At 37.6% G+C, this 26,948-nt stretch overlaps 1 protein-coding gene across 1 annotated transcript in view; it reads left to right on the forward strand.

Moving 5' to 3' along the window:
- SLC26A7 (solute carrier family 26 member 7) overlaps positions 1-26,948 on the forward strand; it is a gene marked incomplete at both ends in the record, with an annotated part of 196,800 nt that overhangs the window by 86,573 nt on the left and 83,279 nt on the right. Inside the window, one exon of the mRNA XM_079722341.1 lies at positions 5,028-5,192. Within this exon, the coding sequence (XP_079578467.1) occupies positions 5,028-5,192 (165 nt within the window). The remainder of the gene's footprint in view (positions 1-5,027; positions 5,193-26,948) is intronic.

Here is a 26,948-nt window from a genome sequence, read left to right on the forward strand (position 1 = left end):
AGATCTGGTTTCTTTCATTGGACAATGGTATTAGAGATTAAGATCTGGGTGTGAGGTGTGCCACAGGGGTGTTGTTTGCTTCTAAGCCCTTTCAGCTGACACAGCAAGGACATATATGTGTGTATATCAACAAAAGTTTGTAAACATACCTATATATTTCTAAATATATCCATCTATATCTGTGTTAAACTAAACAGGGTTTCCTACTGATGTCTGCAACTCTTATCCCTCCCATACTGATCATTCTAGCCTTCTCCCCTTGCTTGTCTATAACTTATGCAATAGTGAGAAACCCGGCTCCCACTGTCTACCATCCATTTACTTGATTTTTCAATTCCAGTGTATATTTATAGTGGTTTCAGAATTGTTAACCTCTACTCCCATGGGAAATAAATTTATCAACTCAAGTACAGTGTTTCTTTTTTGCCTTTGGTTTTATATTCTTTACCAATTTCCAGAGTTATTCACATGAGTACGTTTTCTGCATTCCTTTCAGTGGGGTTTGTTCATACATTTAGCAAGTCTGAAAAATCTGTATATTGTATGAGTCCATTTAAATGACACTCTAGAAAAGGCAAAACATATATAGAGAGTAAATGAAGCATTGGTCATCAGTTAGATTCTTTGTCACATTCTGCATTCCATCCTGGGGTCTTCTGACCTCCAAATGATTTTCTAAATATTTGCACACATTAAGGTTCATGGGTTTTGACAAATGCTTAATGTCATATATACGCCCTTATAGTATCATACAGAATAGTTTCACCATCCTAAAAAGTTCCCTATGTTTCACCTTTTACATACTTTCCGACACCCAAGCCCCTGGCAACTACTGATCTGCTTACTGTCTCTATAGTTTTGCCTTTTCTAGAATGTCATGTAAATGGAATCATGCAGTATGTGGCCTTTCCAGACTGTCTTCATTTGCTTACAATATTCATTTAAGATTCATCCATGTCTTTGCATGGCTTGATAGTCCATTCCTTTTTGTTACTGAATAGTGTAGAGAAGAGCTTTATATTCTGAATTCCACAGCATATAACCTCATAGGTATCCATCTGACAGTTTTTTCTCATGTTCTCTTGCCACACAGAGGTTTTTTCTGCCATATCCCTACACAGTACTCAGTTGTTCTCCTATTATCACGAGCAATTTAGCTCTCTCCCTCAAACCTGCATACCATACTCAGTAGAGAACAAAGGGCTTTTAGATTTTTAGCTCCCACTCAAACAGCTTCTTAGACCTTACCTTCCTATTAACACCTACATTACAGTTCTTTATGCTCCTGGTTAACATTTCCTGCTCCCAACATCAGCATTTCATCTCAGCTTATAAGGTCTTTCAAAGTGTGAGCTATATCTTTATCTCTGTATTCTGCAACAATGTTGTGTCTTGCCCCTAGTAGGTATTCAATAAATATTCACTGAACAAACAAATAAGTGATTTGGTATAATGTGAGAGCCAGATTGCAGACAAACTGACAAAACCTGAAATGCATGCAATATTCCATCCACTTAGGTAGTATAGTTGTTTGCTATGCACTCTTTTCTTTTTTCACTACTTGAAGGCCACTTGCAAAAAATGGCCTGAAATCTGACATACATTCAATTTATATAGAGCATATGGTGTTTATAAAAGCATTACCAAATAGTATCATGCTAGTGAACCTTAATAATGTGTGTCAGAGGTTTTCAGCATTAGCCCAGAACATCAACATTACTACAAACAGCTGAAATATATTGTAAGAAATTTATTTTCCCATAAAATGTTGCATGGGCAAGTTTTTGGGAATTAGCTAGCCAGATTAGAATTATCATCATTCCTATTATTAGTAAAAGGCATTGATGTAGCTCTTTATTAAGTCATTAGCTTAAAAATTGTTTAACATTGGCATAAAATTTAAACACTAGTCTTCCAAGCGAAATATTCTAGAAGGATCCTTATTTTACATACTTAAATTCCAGAAAAATCTTGAGAACAACAGTTCCATCTGTGGCCACCTCTTAACAAAGCCTGTGTTGCACAGGTACTTGCTGCCTTCAACCTGTATACCTCAGCCTCTGTATGCTAGATCCCTAATTTTGATGTGAATAAACTGTTGAGATTTGGGCTCTGGGGAAAGGGGAGTTCTTAAATTTCTCCTTCTTCTCTTTCTCCACCTTGTCCTATCCCTCCCCCTCCTCCTCTTCCTCTTTTTCCTTCTTAAAATGTCTGCCATTGTTTTGGGTTATGGAGAATGTTGTCATCCAGAAGAAAGTAATTTCTCTTTGGCTAAATCTCACATGTTTGCAATCATCCTTTACATACACAATATTTTGTATCAGAAATGAGGTCTTAAGGGGCTTGTTGAACTTCCAAAGTCAAGAATTCTCCATTTTAGGAATTTATTCGTTGCTGGGAAGAGTTATTTTAAAGTATAAAACAGTACGAGTAGAATATTACAAAAATACTTTGAGTCTTTGGATACGTTTTAAATCTTTTTGATTTATATTGTAAGGTAGGTACATATATTTTGAACATTTGAAAGGGTTGAACTCTTTATATCTTGAATTTTTCCCATACCCTTCCATTTGTAACTTTCAGGTTGTGGAAATGACAAAGAAGTTGCTACTAGAAGATGGTGGTTAGCTGGAAGTTGTTGGTGTATCACTTCAGGTTAGGTGATGTTTGTTTCTCAGACATGAGAAATCATTAACCCTTTTAAGTAGATGCTGGGTAGGAAACAAATAAAAACCAGAAAGTAAAATGGTGATGATCTATACGAGGCGTCCCAAAGGAGTTTGCTTCTCAAAATAAATGAAAATAAGATTTATTGTCATACAGATAAGAACTTTCTAACATTCCATGTATGCATAAAATTCCATATATGCAAACAGGTTTCACAATTTCAAAGATTTGGATTGCTTGTATACTGCATTTAGCTGAAATGAAAATCCAACTCTCTGGAGTTCATCTTACCCCAATAATATGCTAATTTCATCCTCATGGCCTTTAAGAGTTAGTGTCATAATTTGCAACTAACTAGTAGAAAGATACTTGGGAAAAAATGGTTCAGTATTTTTCTTAACTAATTGTGTTTTCAGGATGAAGATCAACACACTATGAATCAGTGTGTTCCAACTGTACCCATACTATTGATTTATTGGGTATTTCCCTTGGGACATTTCTATTTGACAAACTGACACATAGATGTAAACAGTTCAAATATATTTCTTTCTGCACTGATAAATTTGTTCATGTTCTCCAGAAATGGAAAATATGGTGTGGCCTTTTCTACATTTTGAAATCTCGTAGCTAGTTTTCCATGCTGGGTAAATATATACGGCACCTTATGACATTCAACGTACATCACATATGTTGCACATTTTACAGGTTTCAAAGGTCTTTCATATGTTAATTCACATTCATTTTACAACAATTCTGCAATATCAATAGGGCAGACATCATTCTAATTATTTATAGATCATGAAGCTTGGAAATTTTTAACAGATTTTCTATAGTCACAAAAACTAGGATGTGGTAGAGCCAGAATCAGAACTTAAGTTTTCAGATTTGAGCCCAGAAAACTCCACCCTAATACAAGTTTAGAGTATTACTGCTTTTGGCCAAGGGACATTGTGATATGATGGAAATTATATATTTTGCAATGTATGCTCTGGTGGTACTTAGATAGCACTTTATACTTTTCATTTTTATCACTGTGAACTCTTGATAGAAGGAGATCTCATTGGTATTCTTTCCTTTGATTTCTTTAATAGTTAATCTTATTTTCCAACAAGAATTTTAAGACCTGACCTAAATATTATAATTAACACATTAAGAGGATATATCAGCGTGACTCGCTTTGTGTTCATTTTCCAGTGTGGATATTCATGAATGTAATTTAATGTTACTTTCAAAACAACAAATCTCTATGTCTGAGTTTACATGGATGCATTCAGTCAAAGAGTGGGCCATCTCCTAAAAGTTCTTTCTCTACACTAATCATTGCAATGTTAGTAGTTAGTAGAGAAAAGAGAACTGATTTTTGCTGCCATCTTTTGCCCAGCAGAGCTCAATGCACAGCTTCTACTCAGATGAGGTTATTTTGTCTGGCCATGAAATAGTTTTGCAATGGAGCATGATGCTAGGAGCAGAAAGGAAAAGTTTAAGGGGAATGACTTTCCTACTGATTCCTGGGTTTCTTAAGGCATATTCCTTTAACCTATTTCTGTCTTTTGCTCTTCCCCATATACACATAAGTCGTGATGTTTTCCTATTAATATTTGCCCTTTACAGCTACTTGATAGAGTATCTAGTCAAAACAGTAGGTTTCCATTTCTCAGAACCTGTCAAAAACTCAAGAAATGGCTTTTTCTCCTCAATGCTTTTGAAGTTTTAAGCCTACTGGGTGTAAAGTAGTGAATCATGTCCTTTGGATTTTTATTTATTTATTTATTTATTTATTTTTGTTTTTGTTTTTTTTGAGGAACTTGGGCCTCTCACTGTTGTGGCCTCTCCCGTTGCGAAGCACAGGCTCCAGACGCGCAGGCTCTGTGGCCATGGCTCACGGGCCCAGCCAGTCCGTGGCATGTGGGATCTTCCTGGCTCAGGGCAACAAACTCGTGTCCCCTGCATCGGCAGTTGGACTCGCAACCACTGCGCCACCAGGGAAGCCCTAGATTTTTAAAAAATTATAGATATGATAATGCAAATTTTATTTTTCCCCATAGAACCCCATATATTAACTGATTTGAACATATTTCCTTTTTTTGTAACATATATGATTAGGAAAAGAGAAAAAAAGTCAATATTCAGAAAAAAAACTGTGTTAACTTTAACTGAAGCACTTGTAATTGTACCCAAAAATATCTGGGAAATCTTGGAAACTAGTAATGTTCTCAAGAAAACTCAAGCTATTGAATATATAAAATTTAAAGAGCACATTTCATATCAGTGCCCTATGTCTGTGTATTGAAAATGAAAATGTGTCAGATATTAATCCTTCTAGGAAGCTTGGGAAGTTTCATCTTCCTTTGTCCTCTTAGGTGGCCATGTTTGTGCTGCAACTGGGTAGTGCCACATTCCTGCTTACAGAGCCTGTGATCAGTGCGATGACAACTGGGGCTGCCACCCATGTCGTGACTTCACAAGTCAAATATCTCTTGGGAATGAAAATGCCATATATATCTGGACCACTTGGATTCTTTTATGTGAGTTTTTCCGTATGTCTTTGTTCATATATTTTAGGTGTGTGTTTCACATAGTAAAATTTGGTTAATTACAATGCTGAGATTTTTCTATTTTAAAGCAACTTGGGCTTAAATAAAATCTTTTAGGATATTTTTAATGTGATTAAGGGTATGAAACTAATTAGTAAAACCTACTAATTTGGGGAGCAATTCTTTGTAATAAACAATTAAATACGGTAAAATTTGGGAACATGGTTGGAAAAAAATAGCTTGAATTTTTCTGTGACCAGATATGTTGCTAACTTCTAATGGAAGCCGTCTACCAGGCTTGTGGCCCAGTGTAACAACAGTACACCTTACCACATTCTTTCCATATTGTGAACCCTGGTATAGATCAAATCAGAGGCTTGGTCAAAATTGGGGTCTGGAGTCCCAATAGCAGACAATCAGTTATTAAAAGTCACTTGAACCTGAGAGAGGAACATGTGTCCAGTTTCAACATATTATCCTAATAATTCCCCTCTGTGACTGCTCAGGAAGTCACATCTTATTGGAGTTTTTATTTATTTATTTATTTATTTATTTTGCGGTACGTGGGACTCTCCTGTTGCGGCCTCTCCCATTGCGGAGCACAGGCTCTGGATGCACAGGCTGAGTGGCCATGGATCACGGGCCCAGCTGCTCCGTGGCATGTGGCATCTTCCCGGACCAGGGCACGAACCCATGTCGCCTGCATCAACAGGTGGACTCTCAACCACTGTGCCACCAGGGAAGCCCCCTATTGGAGTTTTTTTTTTTTTTTTTTTTTTTTTTTTGCGGTACGCGGGCCTCTCACTGTTGTGGCCTCTCCCGTTGCGGAGCACAGGCTCCGGACGCACAGGCTCAGCAGCCATGGCTCACGGGCCCAGCCGCTCCGCGGCATGTGGGATCTTCCCGGACCGGGGCACGAACCCGTGTTCTCTGCATCGGCAGGCGGACTCGCAACCACTGCGCCACCAGGGAAGCCCTGGAGTTTTATAAGAAAATCAATGTCTTGTTAATGAAGTTGAGAGCAACCATACTTCATTTCATTTAATTTTATATTGTAGAGGAGGAAAAGTATATTTTCCTTCTATCCTTGAGGAGCTGGGGCTCCTGTAACAAAAGACTAACAAGAGAAAAACAAACAAGTTTATTAGCATGTATATTTCATTTACACATGGGAGAAACTCCGGGATTAGTGACTCAAAAGAAGTGGCTAGGATTTGGGTTTAAATACCATCTTCAGTTAAAACAAAGGAATAAGAGTTGGGGGAAGCACGTTATGAGAAGGTGACCATGAAAAATACAGTGAACATGGGTAAGGTTTATTATGCAGATTTAAATCGGTGCCTTCTCCATTGGTAAGAATCTCTTGTGAATTAGAGTCATCTTTTTCTTCCTGGTACTGAGGGGAAGACACCCTTGCAAACAAAGTTTTTCTATATAAATATAAATTTCTCTATGAAAGGGTAACTTACACTGTTCTCAGAGGTTCCCTGTATCTGCTGTTTCTCAAAAAAATAAGCTAAAAATAATTCTTATACCAAAGAGGCCTATTTTGGAGTGGCATATTTTGGTCTCCTACAATGTAATGTTCTATACTGAATTACATTAATGTTTTATAATGAGAGTATTCCTATTCTTAATATTCTTACTCTTAATCAAGGAATGGCTGAATAGTAGCTCAATATATAGAAGTTTAATAAATTATCTAAGTCCTGTTATTGAGGTGGTTTGTGGTATTTCACCATTATACACAGCTCATTGAAGATTTGTTTTATTCCTATGTCCTAGTTTGCATCCCTGATGATTTCATTGAGATCAATTCCTAGTTATGGAATCACTGGATTAAAATATTTTTGCCAAATATCAATCTGAAAAGCTGTACCAATTAATATTTACTCTCATCATTGTCATCTCTGATTATTACTATTTTTAAAATTTGCCATTTTATTATGTGAAAAACAGTATCATTTTTGTTTGTGTGTTTCTCTGATTAGTTGGTAAAGTAATTAAAATAGATAGTAATTGGCAACACAAAGCTGGAAGCTTATTCTGAATTTTTGTTATTTAGGTAATATCTTGCTCAGTGATTCATTCATTATAAGAAAGCATAAAGCTAAAACAAGAACACTAAAACTGGAAGTGGAAACAATATAATTCCAAGCTCCAGATCAAACAAAAGTAGACCAAAATAGCTGTAAGTTATCAGGTGACTGGCTGAGTTAAAACTTTTGGTGATGCCAGCTGTGCAACAACAGAACCAAATCAGTACTAGATTCTCTCCTGATCTCCTGTCTGGGAACAGCATGCTTGTCTGTGCATGAGCAGTGTAAAGAAATGAGTGCAGGTTACAAGTTGTTCACTTCAGTCATATTCACATTACACAAATAATCATTCCTCTTTTCACTGTTTGTGCTAAAGGAGGCTAGATAGTCGGATACGAGAACATTTGGTCTTTCAGCTCATTTATCTGGTGGCAATGTGCATAAAATGTGGCATTGAAGTGTTTTGTGTATGACTTTTTAAATTTTGTTTTCTTGGAAGGTAAACTGCAAGCTACTTTTTCTTTGCCTTGTAGATCAGACACTGTAATGTGACTTTTCGGGGTCTTTTGTAAGTTCTCATACTGAAATGTAATCAGATTTAAAAATATTGTTAGATGGCTGACTAAATTTGCATTACTCACTTGGTGGAAGTTGGTATGCTTTGTGTAGATGGAAAACAAAGAAAAGTTGCTCTTGCTTTTCAAAGTCTCAGAGCCCTGCACTGTTAGGCACCTAGGTAAGAATGATGCTTTGGTTCTTGCCAAAGTTTCAAAATTAATGCTGATATTGCAATGTCAAAAATTGTGATCTGAGCATTAGATTAAGAAATAGATTTTGCATCATGCATAGGTCACATTGGGACATTTGGAAGGTGTGCTTTGGTGTAGTTAGGCTAAAAAAGAATCTGATGATAATAATGTAAATCTGAACTTGCCCATGGATCATTTAGGTGGGATGTGAAGGAGGAGAGCTGAACTCAGCACAGAGGTATAGAACAGAGGACAAAATAGAGTCCTTGGTCATCAGGTCAAAGAACCTAGAGGAGAGTGATTTAACACATTTTTGGATTTTTTCTGCTTCTAAGTTTTCAAAACTGTTATATCCTTTATGAAAGCTACTCAAGCTGATGAAGGATAAAAAATATGTTACTGATATTCCTTGGAACATAAATTAACATCTAGACTATTTGAGACTCTTTTACAATGAGCCAGTCACCACTCCCAATAATCTCAGCTGGAACACTCAAATTTCCTAAAACAATTCAGAATTGGCCAATCAAAATGTGCATTAATTAATTCCAGTAATAGTAGTGCTTCTGATCAACTTTGAGAGAAAACATAGCCTTTTGTCTTTATCCTGTTCTTAGGTCACTGCATATTGAGGTATCTTCCATCTGCCACTGCGATGGTTTTTACAACGTCTTCTTCATGGTGGATGCCTGATTCTCTTCTACTAAGAGAATCTAATTCTCTAGTTTGATTAGCTAAAATCTCTATCTCTTTGGTTACTTAGGGCTGGCAGATGTTCTTGCTTCCATGGAACATTTTAAAGGATTAATTTGAATCAGATAAGTTTAGTGTTACATGCTCATTTCTTCCCTCTCAGATTATAGAACAGACTTCCAATAGATCCTTTTTTTTTGACTTATAGTTGATTTACATTGTTTCAGGTGTGATTATTTTTCATTCTTTTCCATTAAGATTATTACAAGGTATTGAATATAGTTCCCTGTGTTATATAGTCAGGTCTTTGTTGTTTACCTGTTTTATATATAGTAGTGTTTATCTGTTAATCCCAGATTCCTAATTTATCCCTCCCCCATTCTCTTTCCCCTTTGGAAACCATAAGTTTGTTTTCTATGTCAGTGCACTTTAAAAAGTGCTATATAAGTAATAGATACTAATCCTTTTCCTCTCTAGAGGACTGTTAATCAGATAAGCAAATCTAAATAATAAAACAAAATTATATCTTTTTTTCAACTTACAAATAAAGATGATTCCAAAATTTATAAAACATAAAAAGTATCTGCTATTAATGAGGCTTAGTCATCAGAAGTAAAGAAATGCTATGTTTTTAATTTTATTTTTATTTTAAAATAGTTCCATCTATTCAGCTCAATCTCCCCCCAATCAGTTATAAACCCATTTAATAAATTATAAACAGTTTTGCAATATATTGTAAAACAAGCAGAAGCAATAATATTATGAGTCACTTCTGTCTTTGGACCCTGGCTCACCAGTTAAATCATTTTATTCCTGTGTTCTCAAGTTAAATTTTTTTTCTATTTTGTAGCTTTATTTTTTAGACCCCACATATAAGTGGCATCATAAAGTATTTGTTTTTCTCTGTCTGACTTATTTCACTTAGCATAATACCCTCCAAATCCATCCATGTTGTTGCAGATGACAAAATTTCATTTTGTGTGTGTGTGTGTGGCTGAGTAATATTCCATTGTGTGTGTATATATATATATATATATATATATGTTATATATGTATACACCACATCTTCTTTATTCATTCATCTATTGATTAACACTTAGGTTGCTCCCATATCTTGACTATTGTAAACAATATTGCTGTGAACATTGGGGTACATGTATCTTTTTGAATTAGCATTTTCATTTTGGGGGATTAATACCCAGAAGTGGACTTGCTGGATCATATGGTAGCTCTATTTTTAGTTTTTTTGAGAAACCACCATACTGTTCTCCATAGTGGCTGCACCAGTCTACATTCCCACTAAGAGTGCACTAGGGTTCCCTTTTGAGAGATTTTTTTAAAAAGAAAAATAACTTTGAAGTTTATTTTAATACTCATTAGAAGGCAAATTCTCTAATTGGTAAAGCCAAAATCTAGAGAAAACGTCTCACTATGTGAATTTTTGAAGACTAAAAGCTTCTGGAGAAGGCAATCAGAGAGCAGGAAGATAGCAGGTCGAGACCAAATAAAATTTTTTATCAAATTTAAATTTTTTGACTGATAGCTGGTCCCACACAAATAACAGGGAAAATGTTAATTATTCTTGTCAGTACAAAAATTGATTTTTTATACTGAGAAATGATGATGTATCTTTTTATTAGAAAGGATGTTTCCCCCCAAAAGGCACAATAAAACAAAAATTACTAGTTCATATTAGCAAATGTGAATTTCTTTGAGGTGGCACCAGTGTCTCAGCCTGTAGCAGCCTATGATAAATTTGGCAAAGCTATTTTCACTGGCATGGCTTTATATAAGAACTCTTCTAAATAATTCTGTACATTAAAGCAAAGAGCACAAGGCAAGCTTGGCAATATATTCACCTACCTTTTTTGGAAAGTTTTTATTTCCTTTTTTAAAATTGAGAGTTTCAGAACCAGAAAGCAATTTCATTCCCACTCCCATCCCTGAAGTACAAGTAAAGCATTTTTCTAATTTGGGTAGTTCTGAAGGCTACAAAGCAGGAACCAAGAATATTAACAAACTGGGATAGAAACATCAAAAGGAAATCAGAACCAATGAAACATTTTCTTCCATAGAGAATGAGATCACAATTAAATATGTACAAATGAGACTTATATGTGGAGAATAAATCTACTTTGAAGACACAGGCCCTCTGGGATCTCTGAATCAAGAACATGCTTTGGTAATTTATGACAGCCCACATTTTTTCTGAAGTTATGGTGATATTTCTATTGTGAATTATGAGGATGTTCAATACACCCTGAAAAATGGACAGAATAAATTGAAGGGGAGAGAAAAGGAATGTTAATCTGCAGCTTGAATCAATCAGGGATATAGGGGAGAGAAAATGTGGCAGGTTTAATTTGTATATGAAACAATTATATGGGAATTTGTAACAAAGGTTACTTTAAAATTCTAAATCAGAAGGCAAATATTTTAGCAATTCAATTATCTTGGGCTAAGCTCTCCATCCCCCACAATTCACTGAAAAATGCATCAGCACAAAATCCAGTTGCTTAAGTAATTCAAATTAAACTTGGTTTTCTAAACAAGGGATGGCTGGATGCCACTTGGGCCTTGGCATGCTTGATTGTGAGTTTGGTGCAAGTGAGTTTTGTGCACCCATGCTGTCTCTAGCTGTTTAACATACCATACTTCCCCTAGGTCACATTTTGGTTGGAGACTTAATGTATCCCTTAAAGCAGTAGTTTATTGGGATAAATTTCCAGTGTAAGAAGCAGTTATTGATCAGAAATATGCATATAAAATGATGTAAAGAATAATAGAATGATGTATTTTTTTTCTTCCTTTTGGGGTTGTGTTTGTATTCATGAAAACACAGACTGTGTTTGAGCTTTAAACTTAATATTAGTCTTGTTTTTCTATTAGTGTGTGCTACTTTGGGAAGTAGAGGGATTAGGGGAGCTTGATCTTAACAATAACCATTCTAAATTGTTTAAAGATATGCAGGCAAAGTTTATAGGAGACATCAAATTCTGAAGAACAGAGAGAACTTGTGCCAACATCAATTTTGGAATTATCATAAATGGTTTTAATGGTCCCTGAGCAGTAATCTAGATCTGCTTAGAGGTAGAATTCAAATATAATTAAGTTGGGGACTTCCTGGCTGGGCAGTTGTTGCTTCCACTGTAGGAAGCATGGGTTTGATCCCTGCTCAGGGAACTAAGATCCCGAATGCCACATGGCACGGCCAAAAAAAAAAAAAAAAAAAAAAACCCATAAAAAGAATAAAAGACAAATATAATCAAGTTGAAAGCAAGTTGGAGCAGGGAAAGGGTGTACCTGGGCAATTATGGCTCATGTTTAAAGGCTCCAAGGATGTGAAAGCTACCTTAAAAAACAAAAGCCAGGGCCCACAGCAGACTTCAGTCTCATCTGAAAAGTGGGAGAGTTGAACTAAATGTGAGGCTTCAAAACCAGAAATATTCAACAGAATAATCTACACATGGATGGGAAAAGATTAGTGTGCATCCTTGATTCAAGAGTTTAAGAACCACTATAATGGATTTACTCAACAGATGTTAATTGACCACCTCATAGGTGATGAGAATATAGTTGAGAAATAACATCCCTGTTCTCATGGAGTTTTATTGAAATTCTGAGGCAGGGGTGATGTGGAGTAGGAAGGGAGGAGAAAAATTGGTGAACAAGATAATCTCAGATAGTGTTAAAGAAGGAAACCAGAAGCAGATAATGTGATAGAGTGAAGAATTGATTATGCTCACCTTATATTAATTGAATAATTAAATGAGTCACTGCATATAAGTTGGCTAGCCTAGTGCCTGGAAATGTTAGTTCCCCCACTCTTCTAGAAAGTGATGAATTTTAAACAATTGGCTAGCCTAGTGCCTGGAAGTGTTAGTTCCCCCACTCTTCTAGAAAGTGATGAATTTTAAACAATCTCTCCCATTATTTCCATCCCAGTCTGCCCTCCCACCATATGTTTGTGGTAGGGATAATGTAAAAATTTCTTTCCGTTCTAGGTGGAGAGAAGGAACTAAGGTGAATGCACTGTATAGATACAAGTATACTTTCACCAAATGTGTATATGTTAAGAAAAAACAGTCATGGTTCCTGTTCTCACAGTTTTTAGAATAAAGTTGGAAGGCATTATTGCTTCCCTTGGATTGACATGATTCTGCTGCTGGTGTTAATGTCACAAGACAGCAGGTGGGTAGATCTTGTTTGTCTGAGAAGCAGATAGTTGCCATTGAATCCCACCACTAACAAACAAAATCAAAGATTCCATGCTCCATGATAGTCTCTCTTTCAAAGGGTGGCATCTCCCCTCCATATATCCCAAGGGAAAAAGGAAGCACCAGGGAAGTTTGGAAGAATTGTTTGCTGGACTGAAAGAAGAGAATACTGTGTGAGGCATTGATGAATGTGTTGCTCTAGGGTTCAGAGAACCTGAGTCACAGTCTTGACTCTGTCACTCACAAGCCAAGTCTCCTAGGATAAGGTAAGTTACAAATCTTTGGAGCCTTGGTTTCTACATCTGTAGAATGAGTACATTCAACTGGTTGATTTCTAAGGTCTTTCTAGCTCTGACAAGTGTATTCTAAATACTGCCTTTGTTAGGCACTGTAGTTGAAATCCTTACCACAACTATCCATCATACCTATTTATCTGTGACAGGTGCTTAATCAGTTGGCTGTCTCTCTTAATGGTACTAATTGTTTAGTCACTGTTACTAAAAGCTTTCTGTTTAGTTTCATTTTGTGTTTTATCTTGGTTACTTTTATTTTTGTTAACTTGAAGAGGAAGGAATTTAATAGGGTATATAGGGAACTCCAAAGACAACAGCTGTGAGTCCCTTTGTCCTCTGTATTGTTAGGACTACCATGACAAACTGTATAGACTGGGTGGCTTAAAAAATAGAAATGTATTTTCTCACAGTTCTGAATGCTGGAAGTCAAAAATCAAGATGCCAGTACAGCTGGTTTGCTCTGAGGCTTCTCTCCTTTGCTTCTATATGACCAACCTCCTGCCTCTTCACATGGTAGCACCTCTGTGCATGTGCTTTCCTGGTGTCTCTCTGTCTATCTTAAGCTCTTTTTATAAAGACACCAGTCAAATTGGATTAGGGCCCACCCTAAAAACATCATTTTAACTTAATTACCTCTTTAAAGGCCCTGTCTCCAAATATTATGAGTCACATTATGAGGCATTGAGGATTTGGGCTTCAACATATGAATTTTAGGGAAACACAATTGAGTCCATAATACCCTATTTGAATGGTCTCAGCAGTGAGAAGCATTTTACTTGGTAACTGTGTTTGTAGCCTATGGCTACTGTAATAAATTACCATAAACATGGTAACAACACAAAAATTTATTCTCTCATTTACAGAGGCCAGAGGTCCAAAATCAAGGTGTCACCAAAGCCACACATGCTCTGGAGGTTCTAGGGGAGAATCATTCCTTGTCTTCTAGCTTCTGGTAGCTCCAGGCATTCCTTGGCTTGTGGCTGCATCACACCAAACTGTTCCTCTGTCACCACATGGCCTTCCCCTCTGTGTGTGTGTCTGCTCCTCTTCTGTCTCCTATAAGGGTACAGGTCACTGGATTTTAGACAAATGTCTATGCACAGATTATGCCAAATGTGTTTTCAGACCAAAGTCTGAACACATGATAACAAGCATGTATGAATGTTACCATTTTTCTGGAGATATTCCTGGATTTGTGGTCGATGACTGACTCAAAGTCATATATTGGGAATTAAGATTCATAGATTTCAGATCAGTACTTAGTACCTACTATAAAGTAGTGTACTGTCAGATTTATTAAATTTTGTTGGTTATACTATCACTTTGTTGTTTCTCTAGTGAAACACAGACCTATTTTTCTCTGGGCACAGGTGTTTCTATGCAGGGCCTTCTTTAGAACTTCAGTAACAGTTGTACAATGAGAAATTATTGAATGGGTATGACCGTGGAAACTATTTAAAGGGTATGACCTCCTTTTTTCTTAATTAAATCGTGAATATGAGGTTTTTTTAGCTTTGGATTTTGCTTCATTCTTATAAAAACAGAGTGATTTAACATCTGATTATTTAGATCAAATAGCATATATCAAAGATGGATTACTTGAGATTTACTGTAATAATAGGTTTAAAATTTAGATCAATGTCTTGTACAAGTAGAACCTTAATAAACATGTTGAGTGAGATTGCTTCTCCAAAAAATAGCAGTAGCCATGTCCTGATGGGATATCCAGGTTTCCAGGGGCTACCTCAGAAAGATGGTGCAGTATTAGGATGTCAGCTCACCTCTCCTTACAGAAACATCAAAATCACAACTAACTGCTGAACAACCATCAACAAAAAAATGCTGGAACCTAACACAAAGTATATCCTACATCCAAAGTAAAAGGAGAAACCACGATGAAACAGTTGGAGCAGCATAATTGTGATAAAATCAAATCCCATACACATTGGGTGGGTGACCCACAAACTGGAAAATAATTATACCACAAAAGTTCTTCCACAGGACTGAAAGTTCTGAGCCCCATATCAGGCTCCCCAACCTGGGGGTCTAGCAATGGGAGGACGAGCCCCCAGAGAATCTTGCTTTGAAGTCCAGTAGGGTTTGACTGGAGGAATTCCACAGGACTGGGGGAAACAGAAACTCCACTCTTGGAAGGCACATACAAGGTCTCATGTACACCAGGACATGGTGAAAAAAGCAGTGACCTCATAAGAGCCAGGTTCAGACCTAGCTGGTAGAATTGGAGGGTCTCCTGTGGAGTCAGGGGGTGGATGTGACTCACTGAATGGACAAATACATTGGCAGTGGTAGTTCTGTGGAGTACTCACTGGCATGAGCACTCCTGGAGGCTGCCATTTTTCCACCAAGAGGGGGCCCCTCCCAACAGCCTGTAGGCTCCAGTGTTGGGACACCTCAGGCCAAACAACCAACAGGGCAGCAACACAGCCCCACTCATCATCAGACAGGGTGTTTAAAGTCTTCTTGAGCCCACAACTTCCTGCTAAATATATACCTTGACACAGCCCTGCTCACCAGAGGGACAAGACCCAGTTCCACAAACCAGTGGGCAGAAACATGTCCCTCCCATCAGGAAGTCTGCACAAGTCTGTTAGACAGCCTCACCCACCAAGGGACAGACAGCAGAAGCAAGAAGAACTACAGTCCTGCAGCCTGTGGGAAGGAAACCACAATCACAGAAAGTTATACAAAATAAGCTAGCAGAGGAATATGTTCCAGATGAAGGAATAAGATAAAACCCCAGAAGAACAACTAAGTGAAGTGGAGATAGGCAATCTACCCAAAAAAGAATTCAGAGTAATGATAGTAAAGTTATCCAAGATCTCGGAAGAAGAATGGAGGCACAGATTGAGAAAATATAAGAAATGTTTAACAAAGAGCTAGAAGAAATAAAGAGCAAACAAACAGAGATGAACAATACAATAACTGAAATGAAAAATACATTAGAAGGAATCAATAGCAGGATAACTGAGGCAGAAGAATGGATAAGTGATCTGGAAGACAGAATGGTGGAAATCACTGTTGTGGAAGAGAATAAAGAAAAAAGAATGAAAAGAAATAAGGACAGTCTAAGAGACCTCTGGGAAAACAGTAAAGTCACTGACATTTGCATGGCAGGGGTCCCAGAAGGAGAAGAGAGAGAGAAAAGACCTGAGAAAATAATTGAAGAGATAATAGATGCAAACTTCCCAAACATAGGAAAGGAAACAGTCACCCAAGTCCAAGAAGCACAGAAAGTCCCAGGCAGGAAAAACCCATGGAGGAACATGTCAAGACACAGAGTAATCAAACTGACAAAACTTAGAAACAAAGAAAATATGTTAGAAGCATCAAGGGGAAAAGCAACATAACAAACAAGGGAATTCCCATAAGGTCATCAGCTGATTTCTCAGCAGAAACTCTGCAGTCCAGAAAGGAGTGGCATGATATATTTAAAATGATGAAAGGGACGAACCTACAACAAAGAATACTTTACCCAGCAAGGCTCTCATTCAGATTCGATGGAGAATCAAAAGTATTACAGAAAAGAAAAAGCTAAGAGAATCCATCACCACCAGACCAGCTTTGCAACAAATGATAAAGGAGCTTCTCTATGTGGAAAAAAAAAGGCCACAACTATTAAAAAGAAAAATACAAATGGAAAAGCACACCAGTAAAGGCAAACATACAGTAAAGGTAGGAAATCATCCACACACAAATATATCAAAACCAGCAATTGTGCAATGAGAAGAACACAAATGCAGGATATTGGAAGTGCATTTGAAAATAAAAGACAAGCAATTTAAAACAATCTTGTTTATTTATAGACTACTGTATCAAAACCTCATGTTAACTGCAAACCAAAAATCTACAAGAGATACACACACAAAAAAGAAAAAGGAACCCAAACACAGCACTAAAATTGTTAACAAATCACAAGAGAACAAAAGAGGAAGGGAAGAAAAAGACCTACAAGAACAAATCCAAAATAATTAAGAAAATGGCAGTAAGAATATACAAAATCGGGGCTTCCCTGGTGGTGCAGTGGTTGAGTCCGCCTGCCGATGCAGGGGACACAGGTTTGTGCCCCAGTCTGGGAAGATTCCACATGCCATGAAGTGGCTGGGCCCGTGAGCCATGGCTGCTAAGTCTGCGCGTCCAGAGCCTGTGCTCCACAACGGGAGATGCCACAACAGTGAGAGCCCGCATACCGCAAAAAAAAAAAAAAAAAAAAGAATATACAAAATCGGTAATTCTCTTAAATGTAAATGGATTAAATGCTCCAACCAAGACATAGACTGACTGAATGGATACAAAAACAAGACCCATATATATACTGTGTACAAGAGACCCAGTTCAGATCTAGGGACACATAGAGACTGAAAGTGTGGGGATGGAAAAAGTTATTCCATGATAAGGGAAATCAAAAGAAAGCTGGAGTGGCAATACTCTTATCAGACAAAATAGACTTTAAAATAAAGACTGTTACAAGAGACAAAGAAGGGCACTACATAGTGATCAAGGGATAAATCCAAGAAGAAGATATAACAATTGTAAGTATATGTGCACCCTACATAGGAGAACCTCAATATATAAGGCAAATAAAACAGGCATAAAAGGAGAAATCAACAGAAACACAATAATAGTGGGGGACTTTAACACCCCACTCTCATCAATGGACAGATCATCCAGACAGAAAATCAATAAGGAAACACAGGCCTTAAATGACATATTAGACCAGATGGACTTTATTGATATTTATAGAACGTTCCACCCAAAAGCAGCAGAATACACATTCTTCTCAAGTGCACATGGAACATTCTTCAGGATTGATCAAATGTTGAGCCAGAAAGCGAGCCATGGTAAATTTAATAAAATTGAAATCATATCAAGCATCTTTTCTAACAACAATGCTATGAGTTAGAAACCAACTACAAGGCAACAACTGTAGAAAAACACAAACGTGGAGGATAAACAATATGCTACTGAACAACCAATGGATCACTGAAGAAATCAAAGAAGAAATAAAAAAATACCTAGAGACAAATAACAATGAAAACACAATGATCCCAAACCTAAGGAATGCAGCAAAAGCAATTCTTTTTTAAATTAATTTATTTATTAATTTTAATTTTAATTTTTTATTGGAGTAAAATTGCTTAACGATGTTGTGTTAGTTTCTGCTGTACAATGAAGTGAAACAGCTATATGTATACCTATATCCCCTCTCTCTTGGACTTCCCTCCCACCTCCCCATCCCACTCACCTAGGTCATCACAGAGCACTGAACTGAGCTCCCTGTGCTATACAGCAGGTTCCCACTAGCTATCTATTTTACACATGGTAGTGTATTTATGTCAAACCTAATATCCCAGTTAATCCCACCCTCCCCTTACCCCCAATGTCCACATGTCCATTCTCTATGTCTACATCTCTATTCCTGCCCCTCAAATAAGTTTATCTGTACCATTTTTCTATATTCCACATATATGCATTAATATACAATATTTGTTTTTATTTTCTGCTTACTTCACTCTGTGTGACAGACTCTAGGTCCATCCATATCTCTACAAATGATCCACTTTCATTCCTTTTTATGGCTGAGTAATATTCCATTGTATATATGTACCACATCATCTTCATCCATTCATCTATTGTTGGACATTTAATTTGTTTCCATGTCCTGGCTATTGTAAATAGTGCTGCAATGAACATTGTGGTACATGTATCTTTTTGGATTATGGTTTTCTCAGGGTCAATGCCCAGTAATGGGATTGCTGTGTCATATGGTAGTTCTATTTTTAGTTTTTTAAGGAACCTCCACAATGTTCTTCATAGTGGCTGTATCAACTTACATTCCCACCAACAGTGCAAAAGGGTTCCCTTTTCTCCATACCCTTTCCAGTTTTTATTGTTTGTAGATTTTTTGATGATGGACGTTCTGAGCAGTGTTAGGTGATACTTCATTGTAGTTTTGATTTGCATGTCTGTAATAATTAGTGATGTTGAGCATCTTTTCATTTGCCTCTTGGCCATGTGTATGTCTTCTTTGGTGAAATGTCTATTTAGGTCTTCTGCCCATTTTTTGATTGGGTTGTTTGTTTTGTTTGGTATTGAGCTCCATGAGCTGTTTCTATATTTTTGAGATTAATCCTTTGTCTGTTGCTTCATTTGCAAATATTTTCTCCCTTTCTGAGGGTTGTCTTTTCAGCTTGTTTATGGTTTCCTTTGCTGAGCAAAAGCTTTTAAGGCTCATTAGGTCCCATTTGTTTATTTTTATTTTCATTACTATAGGAAGTGGGTCAAAAAAGATCTTGCTGTGGTTTATGTCAGAGCGTTTTTCCTATGTTTTCCTCTAAGAGTTTTAAGTATCTGGTCTTACATTTAGGTCTTTAATCCATTTGGAGTTTATTTTTGTGTATGGTGTTAGGTAGTGTTCTAATATCATTCTTTTACACGTAGCTGTCCAGTTTTCCCAGGACCACTTACTGAAGAAGATGTCTTTTCTCCATTGTATGTTCTTGCCTCCTTTGTCATAAATTAGGTGACCATTAGTGTGTGGGATTATCTCTGGGCTTTCTATCCTGTTGCATTGATCTATATTTCTGTTTTTGTGCCAGTACTATACTGTCTTGATTACTATAGCTTTGTAGTATAGTTTGAAGTTGGGGAGCCTGATTCCTCCAGCTCTGTTTTTTTGTTTTTTGTTTTTTTTCCTCAAGATTGCTTTGGCTATTTGGGGTCTTTTGTGTTTCTATACAAATTGTGAAATTTTTTGTACTACTTCTGTGAAGAATGCTATTGGTAGTTTGATAGGGATTTCACTGAATCTGTAGATTGCTTTGGGTAGTATAGTCATTTTCACAATATTGATTCTTCCAAACCAAGAACATGATATATTTCTCCACCTGTTGGTGTCATTTTGATTTCTTTCATCAGTGTCTTATAGTTTGCTGCATACAGGTCTTTTGCCTCCTTATGTAAGTTTATTCCTAGGTTTTTTTATTCTTTTTGTTGCAATGGTAAATATGATTGTTTCTTAATTTATCTTTCTGATTTTTCATTATTAGTGTATAGGAATGTGAGAAATTTCTGTGCATTAATTTTGTATCCTGCAACCTTACCAAATTCGTTAATTAGCTCTAGTAGTATTCTTGTGGCATCTTTAAGATTATCTATGTATAGTACCCTGTCATCTGCAAACAGTGACAGTTTTACTTCTTTTCCAACTTGTATTCCTTTATTTCTTTTTCTTCTCTGATTGCCATGGCTAGGACTTCCAAAACTATGTTGAATAATAGTGGTGAGAGTGGACACCCTTGACTTGTTCCTGATCTTAGAGGAAATACTTTCAGTTTTTCACCATTGAGAATGGTACTTGCTGTGGGTTTGTCATATATGGCCTTTATTATGTTGAGGTAGGTTCCCTCTATGTCCATTTTCTGGAGAGTTTTCATCATAAATGGGGTTGAATTTTGTTGAAAGTTTGTCTGCATCTATTGAGATGATCATATGGTTTTTATTCTTCATTTTCTTAATATGATGTATCACATTGATTGATTTGTGTATATTGAAGAATCCTTGCATTCCTGGGATAAACCCCACTCCATCATGGTCTATGATCCTTTTACTGTGTTGTTGGATTCTGTTTGCTCGTATTTTGTTCAAGATTTTTGCATCTATGCTCATCAGTGTTACTAGTCTATAATATTCTTTTTTTGTTATATCTTTGTCTGCTTTTGCTATCAGCATCATGGTAGCTTCGTAGAAAGAACTTTGAAGTGTTCCTCCCTCTGCAATTCTTTTGGAAGAGTTTGAGGAGGATAGGTGTTACCTCTTCTCTAAATGTTTGATAGAATTCACATCTGAAGCCATGTGGTCCTGGACTTTTGTTTGTTGGAAGATTTTTAGTCACAGTTTCAATTTCAATACTTGTAATAGGTCTGTTTATATTTTCTAATTCTTCCCATTTCAGTCTTGGAAAATTGTACCTTTCTAAGAATTTGTCCATTTCTTCCAGGTTGTCCATTTTATTTGCATATAGTTGTTTGTAGTAGTTTCTTATGATCCTTTCTATTTCTATGTGTTGTCTGTTGTAATTTCTCCTTTTCCATTTCTAATTTTATTGATTTGAGTCCTCTCCGTTTTTTTTTCTTGATGAATGTGGCTGAAGGTTTATCAATTTTGTTTATCTTCTCAAAAAACCCACTTTTAATTTTATTTATCTATGCTATTGTTTTCTTCATTTCTATTTCATTTATTTCTGTTCTGATCTTTATGATTTCTTTCCTTCTACTGATTTTGGGTTTTCTTTCTTCTTCTTTCTCTACTTGCTTTAGGTGTAAGGTTAAACTGTTTATTTGAGATTTTTCTTGTTTCTTGAGGTGAGATTGAATTGATATAAACTTCTGTCTTAGAACTGCTTTCGTTGCATTGCATAGGTTTTGGGTTGTCTTGTTTTTATTTTCATTTGTTTCCATGTATTTTTTAAAATTCTTCTTCAATTTCTTCAGTGATCTCTTGGTTATTTAGTAGTGCACTCTTCAGCCTCCATGTATTTGTGTTTTTTACAGTTTTTTTTTTTCTGGTAATTGATTGCCAGTCTCACAGTATGTGGTCAGAAAAGATGCTTGATACAATTTCCATTTTCTTAAATTTCCTGAGGCTTGATTTGTGACCCAAGGTGTGATCTATCCTGGAGAATGTTCCATGTGGTCTTGAGAAGAAAGTGTATTCTTCCACTTGCAGGTGGACTGTCCTATAAATATCAATTAAATCTATCTGTTCTATTGTGTCATATAAAGCTTGTGTTTCCTCATTTATGTCTGTGTTGGTGATCTGTCCATTGGTGTAAGTAGGGTGTTAAAGTCCCCTACTATTATTGTGTTACTGTCAATTTCCCTTCTTATGGCTGTTAGAATTTGCCTTATGTACTGAGGTGCTCCTATGTTTGGTGCATAAATATTTATATTTGTTATAACTTCTTCTTGGATTGACCCCTTGTCTCTTGTAACAGTATTTTAGTGTCTATTTTGTCTGATATGAATATTGCTACTCCAGCTTTCTTTTGATTTCCATTTGCATGGAATATCCTTTTCCATCCCCACACTTTCAGTCTGTATGTGTCCCTAGGTCTGAAATGGGTCCCTTATAAGCAGCATAAATATGGATCTTGTTTTGCTATCCATTCAGCCAGTCTGTGTCTTTTTGTTGAAGCATTTAATCCATTTTCATTCAAGGTTATTATCAATATGTATGTTCCAATTACCATTTTCTTAATTGTTTAAGGCCCGTTTTTTGGTGTTTTTTTCTTCTCTAGTGTTTCCTGCCTAGAGAAGTTCCTTTAGCATTTGTTATATAACTGGTTTGGGGCTTTCCTGGTGGCGCAGTGGTTGAGAGTCTGCCTGCCAATGCAGGGGATGCGGGTTCGTGCCCCTGTCCGGGAGGATCCCACGTGATGCGGAGCGGCTGGGCCCATGAGGCGTGGCCGCTGAGGCTGTGCGTCCAGAGCCTGTGCTCCACAATGGAAGAGACCACAAGAGTGAGAGGCCCACGTACTGCAAAAAAAAAAAAAAGAAAAGAAAACTGGTTTGGTGGTGCTGAATTCTCTTAGCTTTTGCTTGTCTGTAAAGCTTTTGATTTCTCCATCAAATCACAATGAGATCCTTGCTGAACAGAGTAATCTTGACTGTAGTTTTTTTCTCTTTCATCACTTTAAGTGTACCCTGCCACTCCCTTCTGAACTGCAGAGTTTCTGCTGAAAAATCAGCTGATAACCTTATGGGGATTCCTTTGTATCTTATTTTTTTTTCCCTTGCTGCTTTTAATATTTTTCTTTGAATTTAATTTTTGTTAGTTTGATTAATATGTGTTTTGGTGTGTTTCTCCTGGGGTTTTTCCTGTATGGGACTCACTGCACTTCCTGGCCTTGATTATTTCCTTTCCCATGTTAAGGAAGTTTTCCACTATTTTCCCCTCAAAAATTTTCTCATACCCTTTCTTTTTCTCTTCTTCTTCTGGGACCCCTATAATTCGAATATTTGTTAGTTTACTGTTGTCCCAGAAGTCTCTGAGATTGTCTTCAATTCTTTTTATTCTTTTTTTCTTTATTCTGCTCCTCAGCAGTTATTTCCACCATTCTGTCTTCCAGCTCACTTATTTGTTCTTCTCCCTCAGTTATTCTGTTATTGATTCCTTCTAGTGTAGTTTTCATTTATTGTGTTGTTTGCCTCTGTTTGTTTGTTCTTTAGTTCTTCTAAATCTTTGTTAAACATTTCTTTTATTTTCTTAATCCATACCTCCATTCTATTTCTGAGATTCTGGATCATGTTTACTATCATTACTCTGAATTTTTTTTCAGGTAGCTTGCCCATTTCCTCTTCATTTATTTGGTCTTGTAGGTTTTTACCTTGCTCCTTCATCTGTGACATATTTTTTTGTCATCTCATTTTTTTATTGATTGGTTGGATTGTGTTCCTGTCTTATTGGTTGTTTGGCCTGAGGCGTCCAGCACTGGAGTGCGTAGCCTGTTGGGTAGAGCTGGGTCTCAGTGCCAAGATGAGGACCTCCGGGAGACCTCACTCTGATGAATATTCCCTGCTGTCTGAAGTTCTCTGTTAGTCTAATGGTTCAGACTCAGAGCTCTCACTGCAGGAGCTCTGGCCCAACACCTGGCTCATGTCCGAAGATCCCTCAAGCCATGCAGGGTTGAGAAAAAATGAAAAAAAGGACCAGAAAATAGCAAAGAGTAAAAAATAAAATAAAATTAGAAAAATAACAGATATGTTAGAAAGATAAAAAATAAAAATACAGATGAAACAACAACTGGAAGGTAAAACAGAACAACAATAATGAAAAAGAGGAGAAAAAAAAGCCAGAAAAGCCTTTCACTGTGTGGGCCAGGGCTTAGGAAGGGGCGGGGTTTAGGTAGTGGGCGGAGCCTATGCTTAAGACACACATGGCTAAGGGGGCTAGGGAGTTGGGCTTCAGCTCAGTGTAGCACGAGGTGCCCAGAAGTGCTTCTGGCCTTGGAGGGTGGAGGACCAGGTCCAGGACCCCAGCAGACTCACTGGGCCTGAGTGGGTGGGGGAAATGCCTGCAGTGCTTCCCCTGATTCCCCAGCCCCAGAGGGTTCCCCCATCCACCTCTCTTCCTTTTCCTCCCTCCCTCCCTCCTACATCCCTAGGACCCCTGAAGCTGGAAGTGGCCTCAAAGGACAGAGGACTAGGCCTGAAAACTCAGCAGGCTTTCCAGGGCCCAACTGAGTGTGGGAAGTGCCCTCCATTCCTTCCTTGATCCTCAGATCCCAGACGGCCCCTGTCCGTCTGCCTCTCTTCCTCTCCCCCACCTCCCTCCTACACCCCTAGGACCAACGTGGCCTGGAGGGGGCCTCAGAGGGCAGGTTACCCAGTCTGGGAGTCTGGCAGGGTTCTCAGGGCTGTGTGGGCAGGTGAAAGGCCTGCTGCACCTCCCCTGATCTTCCTGTTGTAGGTCACCCACCCACCATCTGCCTCTCCTACTCTTCCCCCCACCTCCCTCCCTCACAGGCTCCTAGGACCCATGAGGCTGGAGGGGGCCCCAGAGGATGCAGGACCAGACCCAGGAGCCCAGCAGCATTCCTGGGGCTCAAGAGGGTGGGGGAAATGTCCTCCACACCTCCACTGATCCTCCAATCCCAGAGGGCCCCTCCTTTTTTGCTTCTCCTTCTCTTCCCCCTTCTCCCTCCCTCCAAGCCCCTAGGACCCACGAGGCCAGAGGGGGCCCCAGAGAATGGAGGACCCAGCCTGGAGCCCTGCAGGCTTCCTGGGGTCCAGTTGGGCAGGGTAAATGCTAGGCATGCTCCCCTGTGATCTGCCGAGACCCTTGAGGGTCCCTCCAGGTGTGGGAAACCCTCCTCTCCCAGCCACCCCTCAGGAGCACCAGTCCTGTCCAGCCTCCACTTCTCCTACCCCCTCACTCCCCCCACATCCTATTTGGTCACTCGGGGGTTCCTCCCATCCCTTTGGGCATTGAGGTCCCCCAACAGGGTCTGACAGGTGTCCTAGTTGTGGGGAGACATGAACTCTGTGTCCTGCCCCACCACCATCTTCACAAAAGCAGTTCTAAGAGGGAAGTTTACAGCAATACAGTCTTACCTCAGGAAACAAGAAAAATCTGAAATAAACAACCTAACCTTACACCTAAAGCAACTAGAGAAAGAGGAACAAACAAAACCCAGAGGTAGTAGGAGGAAAGAAATCATAAAGATGAGAGCAGAAATTAATGAAATAGAGATGAACAAAACAATAGAAAAGATCAATGAAACTATAAGCAGGTTATTTGAAAAGATAACAAAACTGATATACCTTAACCACACTCATCAAGTAAAAAGGGAGAGGGCTCAAATCAATAAAATTATAAATGAAAAAGAAGTTGTAATGGACACCACAGAAATACAAAGGATCATTACAGACTACTACAAGCAACTATATTCCAATAAAGTGGACAACGTAGAAGAAATGGACAAATTCTTAGAAAGATACACCCTTCCAATACTGAACCAGGAAGAAATAGAAAATATGAACAGACCAATCACAAGTACTGATATTGAAACTGTGATAAAAAAAAAAAAACTCCAAAAAACAAAAGTCCAGGACCAGATGGCTTTACAGGAAAATTCTATCAAACATTTAGATAAGGGTTAACACCTATCATTCTGAAACTATTCCAAAAAATTGCAGTGTTTGGAACACTTCCAAACTCATTCTATGATACCAACATAACCCTGACACCAAAACCAGGCAAAGATACCACAAGAAAAGAAAATTACACGTCAATAGCATTGATGAACATAGACAGAAAAATCCTCAACAAAATACTAGCAGTCTGAATCCAAGAATACATTAAAAGGATCATACACCAAGATCAAGTGTGATTTATCCCAGGGATGCAAGGATTCTTCACTACACACAAATCAATCAATGTGATACACCACATCAACACAGTGAAGAATAAATACTATATGATCATCTCAGTAGATGCAGAAAAAGCTTTTGACAAAATTCAACAGCGATTTATGATAAAAGCTCTCCAGAAAGTGGGCATAGGGGAAACATACCTCAAAATAATAAACACCGTATATGACCAACCCACAGCTAACATCATACTCAATGGTGAAAAGCTAAAAGCATTTCCTCTAAGATCCGGAACAAGACAAGGATGTTCACTCTTGCCTTTATTCAACATAGTTTTGGAAGTCCTAGCCATGGCAATCAGCGAAGAAAAAGAAATAAAAGGAATCCAATTTGCAAAAGAAGAAGTAAAACTCTCACTGTTTGCAGATGACATGATACTATACATAGAAAATCCTAAAAATGCTACCAGAAATCTCCTAGAGCTCATCAATGAGTAAAGTAAATTTGCAGGATAAAAAATTAATACACATAAATTTGTTTCATTTCTATACACTGGCAATGAAAGATCAGAAAGAAAAATTAAAGAAATGATCCGATTTACCATCATATCAAAAAGAATAAGATACCTAGAAATAAACCTACCTAAGGAGGCAAAAGACCTGTACTCCAAAACTTTAAGATGCTGATGAAGGAAATCAAAGATGACACAAACAGATGGAGAGATATACCATGTTCTTTGATTAGAAGAATCAATATTGTCAAAATGACTATACTACTCAAGGCTATCTACAGATTCAATGCAATTCCTATAAAATTACCAATGGCATTTTTCACAGTACTAGAAAAAAAACTTTACTATTTGTATG

This window comes from Hyperoodon ampullatus, assembly GCF_949752795.1.
Source record: "Hyperoodon ampullatus genome assembly, chromosome: 17".
Lineage (NCBI taxonomy): Eukaryota > Metazoa > Chordata > Mammalia > Artiodactyla > Ziphiidae > Hyperoodon > Hyperoodon ampullatus.